The 17,405-nt window shown below is 41.9% G+C and overlaps 1 protein-coding gene across 2 annotated transcripts; it reads right to left on the bottom strand.

Moving 5' to 3' along the window:
- Positions 1-4,402: 4,402 nt before the first annotated feature.
- On the bottom strand, positions 4,403-17,384 carry amer3 (APC membrane recruitment protein 3). Of its 2 annotated transcripts, none has more exons than XM_064338627.1 (3): positions 16,721-17,384; positions 12,678-15,590; positions 4,403-5,303 (listed from the first exon to the last, which is right to left on the bottom strand). In XM_064338627.1, the coding sequence occupies exon 2, from the start codon at positions 15,567-15,569 to the stop codon at positions 12,711-12,713; it is 2,859 nt and encodes a 952-aa protein (XP_064194697.1). In that variant the 5' UTR covers positions 15,570-15,590; positions 16,721-17,384; the 3' UTR covers positions 4,403-5,303; positions 12,678-12,710. The 2 variants fall into 2 exon arrangements, with proteins under 2 accessions (XP_064194697.1, XP_064194695.1); XM_064338625.1 differs by having other exon boundaries at positions 17,131-17,382.
- Positions 17,385-17,405: the final 21 nt, after the last annotated feature.

Raw genomic sequence — 17,405 nt, 5'->3', positions numbered from 1 at the left:
GCACTACACTACAATAGAACTATTGCATTTCTTCCCCTTTAATCTACTGACACAAGGAAGGGTAAGTGCCCCATCGACGGACTTAATATTTTAGACGATACTATTTTTAATCAGGGTACTGTAGCAAATTAGAAATAAGAGAATACAGCCATTTTTTTGGTTGTGTCGTGACCTAGAGGTTACGAGTACGCATAGTTTACCCGCTTAAAATGCAGACTCATTGTCCGAAGCCTGATGTGGCAATCGGAGTTTGACCCCACTATGCACGGACTGCGGAGAGGTTCCGCTCTGTGCACCGTCGCAGGTGTTTTGGGATTAGAACGCACGACTGAAGTGGGAGAGGGCTGCTGAAAGAGGTCAGCACCAAAGCTCGCAAAACCCCATCGCCCGGAGAACGGTACAGCTGCGTGCAAACACATGTCTTATTGTTCCCGACCGCCTCCATCTCGCTGGTCCTGATGCGGATAGATCTTACATTCACTACTTTAGTTGTCCCTCGCTCCTCACTTTAGCTGTGCTCACATTACTGAGTAAAGTGGTATCGAGTATTTTTGGATGAAAGGTTTTGGTCAATAATGGACACTGGGTAAATAACTTGCCAATGAAGCAGATACAGTCGCGGACTCGAGGCGCCTATAATCCATTAGTTCGTGATCAATATTAGTGCAGACATCAGACATATTGAAGCTGAAACGTGGAAGGTGCAACCCTCAGTCCAAACCAGAACCAGTCCGGCCAGAACACAAGGGCAAGTAAATTGTGCTTTTACATCGGTCAAATTAAACATGCTTAACCCTATACGAAGTAATTCGGAAGACTTTGTTAGCTTGGTAAACGCCGAGGAGCCGCGCGGTACAAACGCTGCCCTGACAAAGTTTGTGTTTACGTAGCTCTCCGTGATTACCCTCTACAATGTCCTTCACGCTGTCCGCATCGCTGACTTCCTGTCCTCTGGTCCTCCAATTCCATTAAAACGTGAAAACACGCCTCGTGCCCCGAAGCGAGGACATTCTATCGTGAGTCGCCACGGGTTTGACAAGGCGCCCATGAAATTATTTCCCTAAATATTTATTCCTCAGAATGCTCCCTATTTAATTGACTCCCACACACGTTTTAAAGGATATTCATATTTTTTCTCTTTAAAACCCTATATTTACCATTGACACATATTTGCACAGCAACTTCCCTATTCATTTTTCACAAAGACAAACCCCCAGATTTGGAAAGAAATCCCCCTCTCGCGACCTTTAGCACACCCAGTACGGACCAGATTGGTAAAGCTTTATTGTCAACCACACAGTGTATATACATAATTGTAAAATCAATTTTTAGAAAAAATATGAGTATAATGTAGGCTATTCATGCATTTGAAAGAATATTGCACAAATATCACTTTTTCAATTAAAAAGTAAAGCAAATATTGTCACCAGTTGTTCCTAAATTATAAATACTAAATGTGTAGGCCTGTTTTACATTCTGTGAAATAATTTATTGCATGCAAACAGTTACATTCTTAATTTTCACAAAATATGTACCAGACTTGCTATTTTTATACACTGTATTTGATCAGCAATTGGTTTATGCTGTTTTTTCACGCTGTAGTTGTACATAAATAAATCAGAACTCCCATTTCTTGCACTGAACAGAAATCTTGAGTTTGCAGCAATCTGTACATCAGTTTGACACATCATCCCTCATTTATACAACACTAAATGTAGTGGCAGAGAAAACAAAACCACCAATAAATCAGTTGTACTTGCTGTTAGCCTTGAAAATCATACTTTTTCTAAACTGTTTACACAAATCCCAGTCTAGTTTCACTTTCATTTTTATTTAATATTGTTCCCTGTATACTGCAATATCTTTACTCAGACACAAAATCTGGCCAAATACTTTTGCACAAGGGTACAGAAACTGTAATCTATCCAAGTATCTAAGTACATGAATTTGCAACATCTGGTTCAATCCACTGGTCCACACAGATGTTCTGTATATCTCAAGGGAAAGTATGACCCAAAACAAGCCATGGTATGTGCATGTCTCTGATATCACTTCCTCCAAATCTTGTGTTTCTGGCACTTCAATAAAATAACATATAATCAATTAATAAAATATAGAAATTGCTTATCATACAGAGAATCATAAATCAGACATCTAATTTCAATAAACTGCAATGGTAGTCTGCATAATCATTTAATGTGAAGTTTAAAGGCCATGAAGTAAGGGAAGAAGCTTTTGCAGATTGTCTAGACTTTTTTTATAATGACTCATTTTAATTTGTCAAAATTGATTGAGTTTAAAGTTCAAGAAGTTATGCTTACTGTAAAATAAAGAGGAGGACATTTTGTCATGAAAGCATTCTCTGTCAATCCGGTGTGCACACTGTCACTGATGGCAATTTCCACTGTTGAGCCCTTGAACAACTGAACAACATGGTGGGGGCTGAAATCCAATACTGTTCTATCATTCACTGCCAGCCTTTAGCAGAATGCCATTCTTCCACCACCCCCCCCCCCCCCCCACCCCCCACCCCACCAACTGGCCTTTCTTAGTCCCTCTCCCACTCACCCCTTTCTCCCACACTCTTCCCCACTGACTGTCTTTCAACCTTTTTAGCTTCCCCTCTATATATCCTTCAGTCTCTCCCCAACTATAACTCTACCTACTCTAATCAGGGTTTAACTCCGTTACAGCAGTTGATAATTAGGTAGTTTGTTCTTGACAATGGGACAATGATAAGGTTTCCCTTTGATTTTACTTGGAGAGAGAGAGAGCAACCACAAGAGGTCTTTAGTCAGAGGGAAACCTAGCCTGTGAATTTAAAGCTTATATTATATACTTTTGATTTGGTTCATTAAGTGTGTTAATATGTTATTTCTGTTGTTTATACAACACTCTGTATTGCACTGTTATGTATATTTTCCTAATGATATATAATAATAATGGGATCTTAGTTGTCTTTAAATTTGCTGGCTGTAAAAATTATACCTGCTACGTTGCAATAGTTTAACTGGCCGCCAGATGGCAGACCCCCCAGAGCTGTCACGCAAGGAGCAACACAGTAATATTTCAGAGGTAAGAGGTAAATGAGCACGCACGTCTCCATACTGCATGGGGACTCTTTTCAGGACCAATGTCATGCAGATGCAGAGCAGATTTGCTCATTTTCACATAATCTGGATGGTTTATCTAACTCAAGTAAACTCGATAATTTAGCCAATCCGCATACCTTAAAGGTCAGCACATCAGTACAGAATTGATGCAATAACAAGGCAATGAATCTTATCCATAATACAACTTCACAGCTTCAAGCACCACACCACTACAAGGGCCACTTATAAATTGGAAAAATGTCAATGCCATGCAAATAACTACAACCAACAGCCTTTGGTTGACTCAAAGGCACATGTGAAAAGAACACATTATTTTAAAACAACCGTACATTGCATTCAAATAAAAGAGAAAATGGAACACAGCAATGTCCTTTCTCAGCGACTAAAATGAATTTTGTAGGAATGAGAATGACTATCAATAACCAAAGACAATATTCATATAACAGAGCTAAAGCCCTAGTCTGACTTCCAATTAATTTACTGGAAACTTCTAAAAAATGATATATTGCATACAATATATGAAAAATCCATCAAGTAAAGAATATATTTTCATGTGTGAAAATATACCACATTTATGAGAAAATATATCTATGATTTGCATTAGCTATTACATGCATACACTGTCAAATATATTTCAACAAAACATACCATAAAATATATTGTACAATATATGCATCCAAATTATATATAGAATAGAGGGAGTATATTTTGCCATACAGATATGCTTAGCAAACATTGACACATTGATATATATTTTTAAATGTAATATTTGACCATTCATTAAAATGTGTTTCCGTATCACTACACTCAGAATAGGTTCCCTTCTCATTCTCCAAAACTATCCAATTAAATCATTATCACCATTCATGGGCATTTTCATTAATATATAATAAATGGCATAAAAAGAGCATGTATTTGAAATAAATGCCTAACTGTGTTCAAAATAAATACAACCACTGTGCTCCAACCAACTTTGGTATCCATTTAACTGCTAATGTTTATGAAGGAAAACTTGGTTTTGTGGATGATTTTATTAATAAATAAATACATAAATAAATAGGCTTAGGGAAAAGCTGACCTGCCAGGTTCCTACATGTCATACTCTGCCTCTTCCAGTCTCCTGACTTTTCTGAATGTTACTGTGGGAACTGAAGAAATGGGAGATTGGGTCCACTTCACTCCCTGTAAAGAGACAGCTCCTCAGGGAGAGAAGGACCAGTTGGACCCTTACCCTAAATCTACTCAAGGCATGCACAACCCCTAAACCCCCCCCCCCCCCCACCCACACACACACACACACACACACACACACGCACACAACAGAATATATCACATTGCACAGAAATCTAATTTACCCAATAAATCAAATAAAGGTTCCCAATAAAGACAAAACAGACACCATAGTAATATAGTTTGTTTTGTAAGAGTGCTAAAGCAATTGTGCTGCTATTTAAAATTCAATAAACAAGGTTTTCTTTTTTAAATGTGTAGTTTAAAAAAACCCATCATATAACTGATAAAAAACAGGATAGTCGATACAATTGACACACTTAAGGCTTTGCAGTCCTTGAATTTTGTTTGTTCTTCTAATCTGCTGTATACAAAAGATTAAAAGGATAGTCATTCCTTTGAGCAACAAAACTAGTCCAAAAGACTTCACAGACAACTGTCCTAAAAAAATCTCAGTTAAGTGATGTCTTGAAGATATAAAGTAATCCAATTATGTGAACATTTTCAAAAACCATAAAAATAGAGACTGAAGAAGAAGAAGAAATGAACAAACTGAGCATAAAATTCCCCTATACAGAGGCGGAGATGCAGTAGGAGGCCATATTGAAGGAGGGGACATTGGATATGCAGTTGGATTTGGGAGGAATTGGAGCTGGGGTTGGATTTGGGAATGGCTGGATTTGGGATTGCAGGAAATGGATTGGTGTTAGAGATGTGACTGGAGATAAATTTGGGGATGGCTGAAGTTGGGATCTGGGAAGTTGATAAGGATAAGGCTAGTGATGTTACAGGGGTTGAGGACTGGATTGGGGATTAGTCAGATTTTGGGTAGGGTGGTGAATAGGGATGGGCCAGAGATAGTGTTGATTGAGGAGTGGTGTCCAGAGGAAGAAATTGAAATTTGGAGACAGTGTTGAAGCTGGCTTTTAAAGACAGGATTGGTGCTGCTCTTGCTGGGTTCTGTGAAAAGAGAGGAGATCAGTGAGTCAGTAAAGTTAGAATGAGCAAAGTACAACTGACTCTTCAAGTCAATTTAATGATTACACCTCATTTTACGACGTTTCTTTGGCAAGTTTAACACTAAAATCTAATCTTTGTTCAAGATTAATTTGCCCGAAAATTAAGACATATTAAATAACAGACAGCTAAGACAAAAAACACACATAACAACACAGTCAATTTAATCTAATAAGAGCACTGAGGAAAGGTACTGTTCTCCAGTCTAAGGTTGCAGTGTTTAGCTGGCTTGACATGAATGCACAACGCCACTGAATCTCTCTTCTGTGAGGGCAGTTCAGCTGATTGACCCAACTGCTCCTTTGTAGCACAAATCACCACACTTCCTCAGATAAGACTCGTCCAAAACTTCACTCACAACAAACCCGGCATTGAGAGCCACACTGACCGGCAGAACAAGCCTGCCTCTTTTCCAATGCCCGCCCCTATCCGCACTCTCAATGCAGACTGCACAGATTTCAGACTACCCATGATGTTGTTATTATCCATAGTGCTCTGGGCTGTCCTGCGGAAGATCTAGGGTAAAAGTGCACTCTAGGTGCAGAGAAATATTTTTCTATTTTGCGATACTGTGTCATGCATTTATTGTACTGTATTTATGTTTTGACAAGATGTGTTTGTCATGGCAAGAAAGCAATTTGAAGTTGAGAGAAAGAGAGAGAGAGAGAGAAGCTGGCCATCATTTAACAGTTTTTGTGATAGCAGTAGCATTTAGAGTTGTGTGTCACCTCTTGGTAATTTTATCTATTTGTCATCTCTTGAAAAATATTCATTGAGCCAAAAGATGAATTATCATCAACTGAAGTCAGTATGATCCCTTTTGATTTTGTCTTACATTTTCAACTCCATCAAGGGAATCACTCAGAGTAGGCATTTATCGCAAGCCCAGACCTAGTTCGCAGCTCTATGCAATTAGAATGGAATGATATGCAATAGCCTGGTTGTGTTCTGAACAACGACAATGCATTGACGTTTTAAGGATAATAACATACATTTATGTCAATACATAATGTGGTTCCTCTGGCCTAACTCCTTCATACCTTAATAATGTATATGCTGCCATCATGTGGTCATAAGGTTACAAAATAGCTCTGCAGAGGAATCTTTAGCAGGTGCTTTCAAATTTGGTACTGGTGACCCCCTGGTTTAAGCACATATTTCTGCTTTCTTTTGTCTTTGAATTTTTCACCCCTCATAAATAGTTTAGGATCAGTAACCAGCTCCTATATTTTCAACAATTACGACCCTGGTTTCACTTTCTAGCCTATAATTTTGTTAAGTAAAAATGTAAAGGAATAGTTCAAAAGGAATAGTTTTCCATACAGCACATGGAAGCATTTAAAGCATTCGCTGACCGGTCAAAAATCCTGTAATGTGATTAAGAGACATTTATTCCTCGATGGCAAGCATGCCTGTTTCTAACATAACGTGACCTTAAAAGGCCACAATGAAGAACAATTAACAGGTTATACAATTCAGAAGTTGCCATATTGTTTCCAGCAAAAAACAGCAACCATTCCAGGGCCTAGTTTGAAAGTCTCTGGTCTAAATCAAGCAGTTTCCAAACAACTCTGAAGGTAACTGGTGTGAAAAGTTAATCACCCCCCACCTCTTGACTGCAATTGACCAAGTCTCAACAACAATCCTTTGAAGGGAAATGTATAAATATTTAATAACTGTTAAATCCATGTGATCACTTCCCATGGGTCACTCACACACAAACACAGGCAAGAATAAGAGTAAATAAGCCTACAGGCAAGGAAGAGTAAAGCCTTTCATCCCTCAGACTGCTCTCCCTCCCTTGTCTATTCTTTCTCAATCTTCACCCCTTTATCTTCTTCCCCTACTTCCTTGCTTCCTGACAGGACAGCCACTGAGAGCACTTAATGCCCCACAACCCCCCCCCACCCCCCAACACTGCAGAAACACTAGGGGGGAGCGGGCAGGTGATATTTCATGATGATCTACAGAACTTTGATCTGACCGCTGTTGGCACTTAAACAACAGTGACTGGGACACCAATATGGATGGCACAGAAGTCGAGTTTTATTTAGGAGAAGAGCAAACAGCTTTACGGCCTTTTGAGCAACAGTTACAAAATGGCAACGTCCAAGTCGTTGAAATTGACTGAACTGAATTAAAATGAGGAACTCGCTAATGCCATCCAGAACTGTGACCATCACAACTATTTCACCTTATTCAACAGCACAATTAGGACAAGCTGTAAAATACTCACACAGCCTGACGTGCATTGTGGAGTTTCCACCAACTTTCCTGCGGACCAATCAAACGGCATGAAATCCAATGGTTTTGCATTCCCGGGCGACAACCCCGCAATGCTCTCACCACATGACTGTCAAAACACCATATGCCACCCCTCAGTGGGTTGGTGAGTGCTGTTGTTGTGATGACCGGACACACACTCAATGAATGGTGATGACATTTCATTATTTTATAAATTTCAGAAACAAACATATATTTGTGTACGTATACATCTGTGTACATTATACATGCACAAGCCTTGTCTGCTCATCTTTTTCAAATGTGGTAATTTTGTAGTTGACTGTATACATACACTGTATGGATATGTGTATGTATATTACAGTACACCGTGAATTCTACAGTTTACAGAATATCCCTCTCAGACATTTCCTCTAAATAATTCATCTTAAGTGACTTAATTATTGTCTCTGTAGTGGCCAACATTTTGTGCCTTCAAGAATACAGTGTATAACCGGGGTAGGGGGGATGGGGGCAGGTGGATTTTTTCTAATTTGTTCTAGGAATTGAGATATTTTCACAACTGGACCATTTCACAATGTGCTGGCTAAGAGCTCCAAAAAAGGTTGAACTGCTGGAACAATAAATCCACATCTGACAGATAGGGATTCCAGAGATCCGTCTTTGGTGTTGTGTTAGTAATGGGCTCTTTAGAATTAATTCATATGGGACATAAACAGACCACATACAGGATATGAGGCTATGCTTAAAATATGTAAGAGCAATAGAAGTGCGCAATCGGATGTATATTATATAAATTGGTATGTATCACATACAGGCAGCGCACTTGGAATTTTTAAGGCTAATTCCAGTTCCTGATACAACATGACTCTGTCAAACTCTTTATTGTCTCTGTGTTAAGAAACACATTCAGGACATCACATGCATTTCAGTCATCAGCTTATGTACTGCATTTACCAAAGAAAGACTTAAAGCTAATCCTTCACTTCAAGTTATTCATTGCTAGTGGAAATGCACCAGCTAGCACATAGCTAAGTACTGTAGGTCCAAAGTGAATGACAGAGGAATGACTCACAATACTGTTTGTCAAGCCATTATACTCAATGCTGAGCCACAGCAGTGTTAGAGTAGACAGTATATTTGAACGCACAACGCCCCAGTGGTGGATCGTTAGCTACCTTCTGAGGCAGACGGAAGGACCAGTTCTTCAGACGGCATCTTGGTTACTCATCGCCCCACCCCTCCAACCTTCTGTTATAAGTTAATTTATGGTACAGTATTTATATGGGTTTAGGTTGTGGGATGGTTTTACGGCATTATGTTTTCTTAAGGCATGTTATGGATGTAATCTGTATCTATTCAGAATTTGCATCTTGTTTCTTTCTTAGCATAGCTAACTTAGCATAGCATTAGGGTTTGTGATATTGTATGTTGTTAGCCAGGTCTAGCACTATTACACATAAATAAGGTGAATACATTCACATGTCTCCCACATTGCAAGCTGCTCTGGATAAGAGCATCTGCTAAATGGATGTAAGGAAATATATATCTTCAGAGATCTCCCAGTCATCACTGCTCATATAGCATTACTCTCGAGTCCAACAGTGTGACCTTTACAGAAGCTTGTTCGTCTCACTATGACAGAACAAGAGCAACCATTGCTATGGTCTCTATAGCCAGGAAACAGGTTGCAGTGACACTGAGGAATGGTATAAGCTGGCCTGACCTTGAAGTTATGGTTCACTCCCTCACCCCCCCACCCATTTATTTCATTCCCCGCCCTGCAGAGCTGTGGCTCTTCTACTACTGATCCAAGATGGCACCGTCTGCCTGAATATCATTGGGGTTGTGTGCAATTGCAAGTCTTGAATCTACGCTCCTAATCCTTCCAAGCCTCCACTTTATCGTTGTGGTTTCTGTGGCCAGGCTAATAATAGACACCCCCTCCTCATGCACCCACCCAACCCAGCCCACTTCCTACAGATCTAATAAATTATTTCACTCAAATCACAGCTTCTGAAACCCTCCGAATCATGCTGCTCCTCCAGCAGCCTGTGTTCCTCTGAGCTATCTCCCAGCTTGTCCTGACGGTGGGATATAGATAGCTCTTGCTGACAAACGCACAAAGCCATGTCCATTCCTGCTCTGTATCTGCTGTTAGACGATGAGACGCCCCTTCCATCCCACCCTCCCATCTCTTCAACCACCTCGGCAGCATTGCTGCACAGGTTTTCTCGCACAACAGAGAACACACATAGCAACAGTGGCGCTGCTCCGTCTCCACGGAGATGAGACATGGTTCCCATGGCAGCAGAGTCAGTGGGGTTATGGATTCAGCACTGCGATGTGATTTAGTCTGTGATGAGACACCATGCCATGAATTTTGTTTCTAGGGAGACCTTTACTGCCATACATGCTATGCATTCTAACCTGCTGTGGGGCTTTGGTTTTAATTTTGTGTAAAGAAGATTCTAATTTTTGTTTTATTTTTACACAATCTTTTAAAATGTATTTCAATTAAAGGTAAACGGTGATCCACAGCCATGGTGCACAAGTAACAAATAAATAAATTTGGAGAAACAGTGATAATTGCGTCCGAGCAGTCTGACATATTAATCAGTGCACCATAATGGTCTTGCATCCTATGAGAGGCTATCATGATTGCACAGTATACAATATACTGCTCATCTCCAAAATCAACTGCTTTCAGTTCAAGAAAAACACAATTTCTGTTCTATAATGCTTGACTTGTATTGCAGCATGTATATCACTAACATTGCAGTAAAACAAGACAAACTGATTTAATTTCTAGAGCAAAAAGAGCAACAGCCTGCCGTCTGCCCACTGTATTTTCACTGCTCAACAGAGCTGGTATTTGTCGCTAACATGGTGCATGTTCCCTGCCCCCAAGCGTTTTCTCAGTTTGTGAATCGAAGGAGAAAATGGATGTTTAGCGTCCTAGAGAATTATGTGGATGACTGCCAGAGGTGCTACGGGAGGGCACGGTCGTCCCTTGTGGGGTAAGGAGCGGGACGGTCGTCGTTCACACTGGTTTCGGTTCCCCATCTGCTCAATACTCCCACGGTCATCCCTAATGACCTGGAAAAGAATAACTGTCCGCAAATATCAAGTTCATCTGAGCATGTACAAATTTAATGAACCTCGATCGTGATCCTGTGTTGCCCCATGCATGGTGATGGCTGGGAAAAATAAAGGACTCAGCTGTATCTGAAGTGTACTGAAGACTGAGTCAAATGACACAGATAAAACAGTAACAGGGAGGCATGGCTGTCTGCTGAGAAGGAGAGTCAGTGATTTCAAACGCATATCTCTTCAGATTTACCACAATCTTACTTAAAAAAAAAGCTTAAAAAACTGAATGCAAAAATATTATTAATCGCAATGTGATACTGAAGATTCACCAACCTGAAAATGCTGGTGTAATGTGCTATCACTGGCCGATCATCAACCAATCATAGTGCCTTGCCAGTAGTGTGTTCCATTCATTATGTGACTCATGATGCCTCACTCACTCTTTGATAGTCATAAAGCTACTTAAACAGTAAGATGGCCTCATGACATGTGACTTTCTAAGTCCTCCACCTGCTGTAAATGATCTACAAAAAACATGAGGATAAGCACATGCGTGGTGGCCTCAGCTGGCAGCTTAATTCATTATATTGCACTTAGTTTCCTGTCCAAGAGCTAGTGTCACAGGGAAAGCCCAATATGTCACCGTGAATTACTACCTGAAGATTACAATCTGACACAAAGAGCACTGGCTGGTCAGAGCAAGGCCTGCTGGGTAACTGACGACATTCAACTTTTAAGGCAGCTCTAGGTGTTTCATTTCTATGGCAAAACTTCCAAATACAAAATAGCCTCTTCAACACCCCTCATTGTTACTATGGTTTGGAAAGAAACTGTGGCAATGACATCACCTCCATATTTCCCATACACAACTGTCTGAGCACCAAATATGTCAGCACCATCTTGCTATGGCAGGTCCCCTGTCAAAAAGGCAATAACCTGCTTTGCCTTTTAGCCATGATGGACCTTACCCCTGCCTTAACTTCTTTTACAGTAACAATGGCAACTCAAGGATGGTCATAACTTCGCTTTCCTCATTTACAGCATAATATCTACTTTATTCTGTAAAATGTCTACAGGACAAACATCCAAATATACAGTACATATACACAAGCAGGGCTGAATAATATCAGTTACTACACCAAAGGAGCCCTTTAGAAATGTACATAATTTAAGTATTCATGACTTCCATAGATTAAAACAATATTTTATATTTATGTATTAATTATACATCAGAATTTTTGTCAAAAAGGATTTATGATGAATGTATATTTGTCTGCACAGCAGGTTAAATATGTGAAATAATGTAAAACACACATACCATGCGTAGTATAAACCAATAATATGATAATAGAAAATTCCAAAGCTAGACGTGTAACAACTATGTACCATGTTTACTCATTTTGAAAGTCTGCTGTTTGCTTCCGAAGAGAGTTATATACATTATGTTGTTTTTTAAAAGTTTGAAAATCTAATAATTGTAAAACGTTTAACTTTCACCAGCATCCTCTGCCTGTGGCCTTTTACAGCTTAATGAGACAAGGATGGCGAACCCCTCCATTTTCACCAGTCCAAGGGACTCTAAATGGAAAGATCTGATATCCAAATGTTATTTTTCTGACATTGCTTTATTGTCTGTGAGCTATGCTTTCAGAGTAAATAAATATACAAATCCAGTTCAAATTAACTGAACTAATTAATTGAAAGGAGTAAAGCATCATATATTTACCAAGGAAATCTTCTATGAAGGGTCTGCATGATCTTTTTCAAAACCAAAACTGAAATATAGGGAATTAATTTGATTCTAGATGCACTTACAGAACATTGCCTTTGTATCATTTTCTTAAAGCCTTTCTTCTTGCTCTGAGGTAATTACCAGCGACTTTTAATCTACTTAAACAGGATCTGTGAAATATCTGGACCCCTATTTCAATCAGAAACAAATTTTGATATTAACTTGGAATTTATAATCACAGAGCTTCTTACTTATATGACCAGCCCGTGGTGGCTGAACTACTTTCATTTCTTCATCCTGCATCGGCGTTCCACCTTCTTTTCCTCCAGCATGACATAGCCACATGGCCCATCTCGGTTCACGGCTGACTTCTTGTGCCGCCTCGCCTTCTCACGTGGCTGCCCCCTGGTGGTGGCAGCGGCCTCCCCCAGTGTGGCGATGACATGACTCTGACTGCTGCCGAACTCTGAGTAGGTGGAATTAGACAACGGGAGGGACCTGGGCCTAGGTGTTTGGGTGGAGTTTTGGTTGTGTTCTGAGACAGAACTCAGGCTGCCAGCCTCCTCCAGTGGAGGAGAGGCCAGGCAGTCAGCTCCGAGGTGAGGTAAGGAATCATTGTCAAAGCCACATGTCCCGTGGTCACCCTTTTCCATGACACCGCTGTTCCCTCCACCACTGATTTTCCGCTTATGCTTTGATTTGAGATACCTGTGCCTCTGCCCTTTACCCTCTGCTTTAACATCTTTCTTGCTGCTGAGCTGGGGGAAGGAGGCGCCCTTATCGTGGTCTCCTTTGCTGGGGCTGCCGCTGATCTTCAGGGAGGACACCTGGCCGACACACTGCTCAAGAATCTGGAGTATGTCAATATCGCTTCCTGACATGCAAGGGCTGATGGGAGAATCCAGGAAGCCCCTTGGGAGTGAACGGGGAGTCCCTGGGGACCCTGACCTGTCGCAGCCAGTGTAATGAGAGAGATCAGAGGTCGAAATGTGCTCAATGAGGGACAGACAGGAGACACACAGGTAGAGCTCTTTGGAGCCCTGCTTCAGGGAACTCTTGCAAGAGCTGCAGAGTGAATCTTTGTTAATTGCTAGAAGGAACACAGCACTTGTCCCAGAGCCTGGAGACCTCAGCGCAGGGGATGCCAGGTCTCCATCAGGGGTCAGGGGAGAATCCTTATTAAATATTCGGAAGCAAAAGCCATTTGTGGGGGTGCTGATACGACTCCTCACGTGGCTGCTGCTGCCTGGAGAGACTGAAATGGGTCCTTCGTCCATGGGAGTAGGGGTAACATTGGTTTGCACTGGGGTGGCATCTGGCTGGCAAGGTACAGTCTCTTTGGGATTCATTGGCCCTGTGTTGTCATAATCTCTGACTGATAGCTGGCTCTTTGCCCCTTCCTGAACCTTTGGAGAAACTGTTCTGCTGTTCATGTTAGCGGAGGTAGCGCCTTTCCCAGTGTCCACCCCATTGCTTTCAGGCTCGGCCAGGCTCATCCTCTCAGCCCTCTGCTTGAACCAGTTCACAATCCCCATAGCCAGGGAGATCTCAGTGTCACACAGCTTGAGCAGACAGTCTTTCCCCCTCCAGCTGCTATGCAGGAGATCCTGACCAATTAGGTCAAGGGGTGGAGCCAAGGGAGGGGCCAGATTCTCCTCCGCCCCAACATGGAAACTGTACATGGACATAGGAAGGTCACCAGTCAGACCAAGAACACTCTCTGACAGACCCATCTCATCATCAAAGATTGGGGTCATGCCTGTCTCACCTGGATCATAGAACAGCTCATAGAGGGCATCCCCACTATAGCTATCCCTGGGAAAGCGGGCCGATCGACAAGGAGAGAGAACCTCCCTACTTGTTACCTCCTGGCCTGGGGAGATGTACTCATAATAGCCTTCATCACTGGTGGAGATGGTTTCCTGGGTGTCACTTTTTTGTGTCACCGTATCCATCCGCTGCTCCAGTGTGCGAATAGAGGTGTGTGGTGAAGTGGCCAAGTGTTCGGCAGTTGGTTTAGTTGGGGTAGTGGTGGACGACAAAGCATTTACTGCCTTGCCCTCTTTAATGGGACTCTGCCTCAAGAGAACAGGTCTGCCCAGGCTGTCCCACATTCCAAACAAGTCTAAGATCTCAGAGTGGGCAGGGGAGGCCATCTGTTCCACCCCTCCCTGGAAGGACCCTATCACAGGGCTGGATTTCCTGGGCTCGCAGATGTCCCTGTCAGGACCTTGGCCCTGTGTGGCCTCCAAAGGGAGGAGGTTCTCCTCTTCTGCAAATATCTCCCCACACCCAGTCTGAGAGCCGAAGCTCTTCAGGGACGTGACATCCTCGCAGATGTTGTGGCAGTAGTCAGAAGAGGAGGAGTCTGAGAGGGGGTCATTGTGCTTATGGGGATTTGAGTGCCCAGCAGAGGGATGGTTCCGTGATCTGCTGTGTTTCCTGACCCCATTATGCACAACCAAATGTTCCATACCTGCCATGCCAGGAGTCGGGGTGCGAGGGGAGATCGCCTTCTCCTGCTTTGCCCTCTTCTTACCCAAAAGATCTTTGATAGCCCTTCTGGGCCTCCGCAGGGAGATCCTCTTCTTGGGGATGGACTTGGCAAAGGAGGGCACAAACGGCACCTGTGGTGTCAGGTTGCGGTAGTCGATAATTTCCCGGCTGCAGCCAGCAGACACTCCCTGGTTCTCCCGCAGTAGCTTGGCCCGTCCGCTCGGTGAGACTGCGAACCCGGAGAAGCTGACACTGCTGACTAGCCTCCCCTTTTGGCGGACAGTGGGCGTGTGGCCGCCACTATCAGTGGACCCGTCATCTAACTCAACTGCATACCACCCCATGCCCGCCACACAGTCATGGGTCTTGCTCTTCCTCACAGACCCAGTATGGGCCCAGGCTGCCGACAGGGTATCCGTGAAGGCAGGGGACAGGATATCCTGGCAATCCAGTGAGGGTGCCACGGGGCTTGCTGGAGACTTGGTGCAGCTGCCCTCGATATGAATGCTGGTTTCCATGCCACCAAGGGAGGGGCAGCCTTCACTAAAACATTCAGTTTCACCATTGCCCCCCTCCATACAGGGGCCGATGTTGTCCCCAGGGGCCAGTGGTCTGCTTCCTTTTGGGGTGTTTGGCAGCTCTTCCATGAGGGCTGGTTACATACTTCACTGTGAAGGAAGCACAGAAAATAATCACCAAAAAATAAAAACACAGAAAGGTGCACATCACATTAGACAAGATTCTTGTTTAATTATTATTATTTATTTTTTTTTTGTTCAAAAGCAACAATGCAAAAATATTTTGACTTCACAGTCTAATTTTCCCTTTTGCTAAGATGACATGAAGGACTGTGAAACTCCAATCATTGCACATTCAAAATAGCACTCATTCACCAGCTTCATCAGTAAACATGTTTACTTGCATGGTTCTTAAGTGGTAATGAATTACATTCCTCATTAGAATCAATTACAGAAAAAGAAATTTAGCAATTCAACTGGAAGCAATCAACTACTTACCCTATGCATGTATTTAGGCACTTTACATACTTTATTCTGTGTATCACTACCTATGGTGTGTTTCATTACTTACAGCTTGTGGTTTATGCATGCACTGTCAAATTCAAATGTCACCAAACATTGTAAGAATTCCATCCTGAAATGCATACATACTCTGTTAATGAAAGACAAGCACGCATAATGAAATCTTGTGTGCCATGTCATCTTTATTTGCCGGTGCTGAAATAGCGCGGATGTTTACTACTTAAGAGTATACTTGTTCAAAATGGTTCATTTTAAAGCAGCGTATGGATTACAACTGAACAGTGGACTGTTCTGTATAGCCTCCACTGTTATCAGAAATTAGATATAACAACAGAATCCTACCGTGCAAACTTGGACAAATACATGCTACGTGCAGGTTCAGAATAAACATTAGTGAATGTTTTGCACTAAGCAATAATGAGATTATTCGAAAATACCAAATAATTCTAATAACAATAATATCGATCCGATACAGATTTGTAATAGCTACATTTGCAATTAGAATAACAATTGTATATACTCAACATTTCATTTTTTATCGCCGTTCAGATAGTTAACGCTCCACGTAACGCTACCCATTTAAACTGCTAAAAAAATGATATCGTAATTAATTATATCCCATAAAATCATACACGATATCTCACATGCATAAATCAGTGCCATGTAGGCAGCTTAACAGTACTACACCAGGCAGCTCATGGTGTAACCTATTAAAAGCGGCATCTACAATTATTATTATTATTTTCTTTTTTTTTTACCTTAATTTCAATAAAAAAACCTCATATGTCAAAGGGAGGAGCGCAGTCCTCTTCCTCGATGTTTAAAAAAAACCCTCCTTCGGAATAATGGAAAAAATGTCCATGGCCCCAGTTTAAAATTTGGAGCAAATGATGGACAAGAAAAGAGGAACATCACGTCCTCAAGATTCCCAAAAGACGCACATTCGATAGCTGTCCCGCTAAATTATTAAGCAGAGCTGTCTTCGGAGGGCACATACCTTATCTATATTTAGGATAAATTACCGTTTGGTTAGAAACGCTACCATACTCCTGCAATCAATAATTAGAGTCACGTATTTATAATCGTTTCTCGTGCTACAATTTCACAGAAGGCTGCCTTCGAGCGGAGTTGCATTCCGTTTGAAAGGCTAATGATGGTATTTCCATACCTGTTCCCACATTGCGCCGGACGGATAGTATCCGTGGCTGTAACTGGTCAGTCACTCAAAGCGCTGTAACGTCCTCATACCAGGAACGACAAACTCCGGATTAATCATTTCGCGCCCAACCTGTTCATTGATCGTGGGAATGCCTGCGTCCACCAGACCGTCTCAGAATCAGAGAAGCAATGTACAGACGGCTAGATGGGAAAATGTGCGCGTTTGTGAAACAACACCACAGATAAGGCGTCAGAGGTTTAGACTACACAACAGTATGATTATGC

The sequence above is a fragment of the Anguilla rostrata genome, chromosome 6 (genome assembly GCF_018555375.3).
Source record: "Anguilla rostrata isolate EN2019 chromosome 6, ASM1855537v3, whole genome shotgun sequence".
NCBI classification, from domain to species: Eukaryota; Metazoa; Chordata; class Actinopteri; order Anguilliformes; family Anguillidae; genus Anguilla; species Anguilla rostrata.
Note: the sequence above shows the minus strand (reverse complement) of the source record. Positions and strands in the feature narration are given on the sequence as shown.

Bases quoted from the DNA above. Each gene is read 5' to 3' on its own strand.
- amer3 (XM_064338627.1), bottom strand. From the start codon at position 15,569: ATGGAAGAGCTGCCAAACACCCCAAAAGGAAGCAGACCACTGGCCCCT.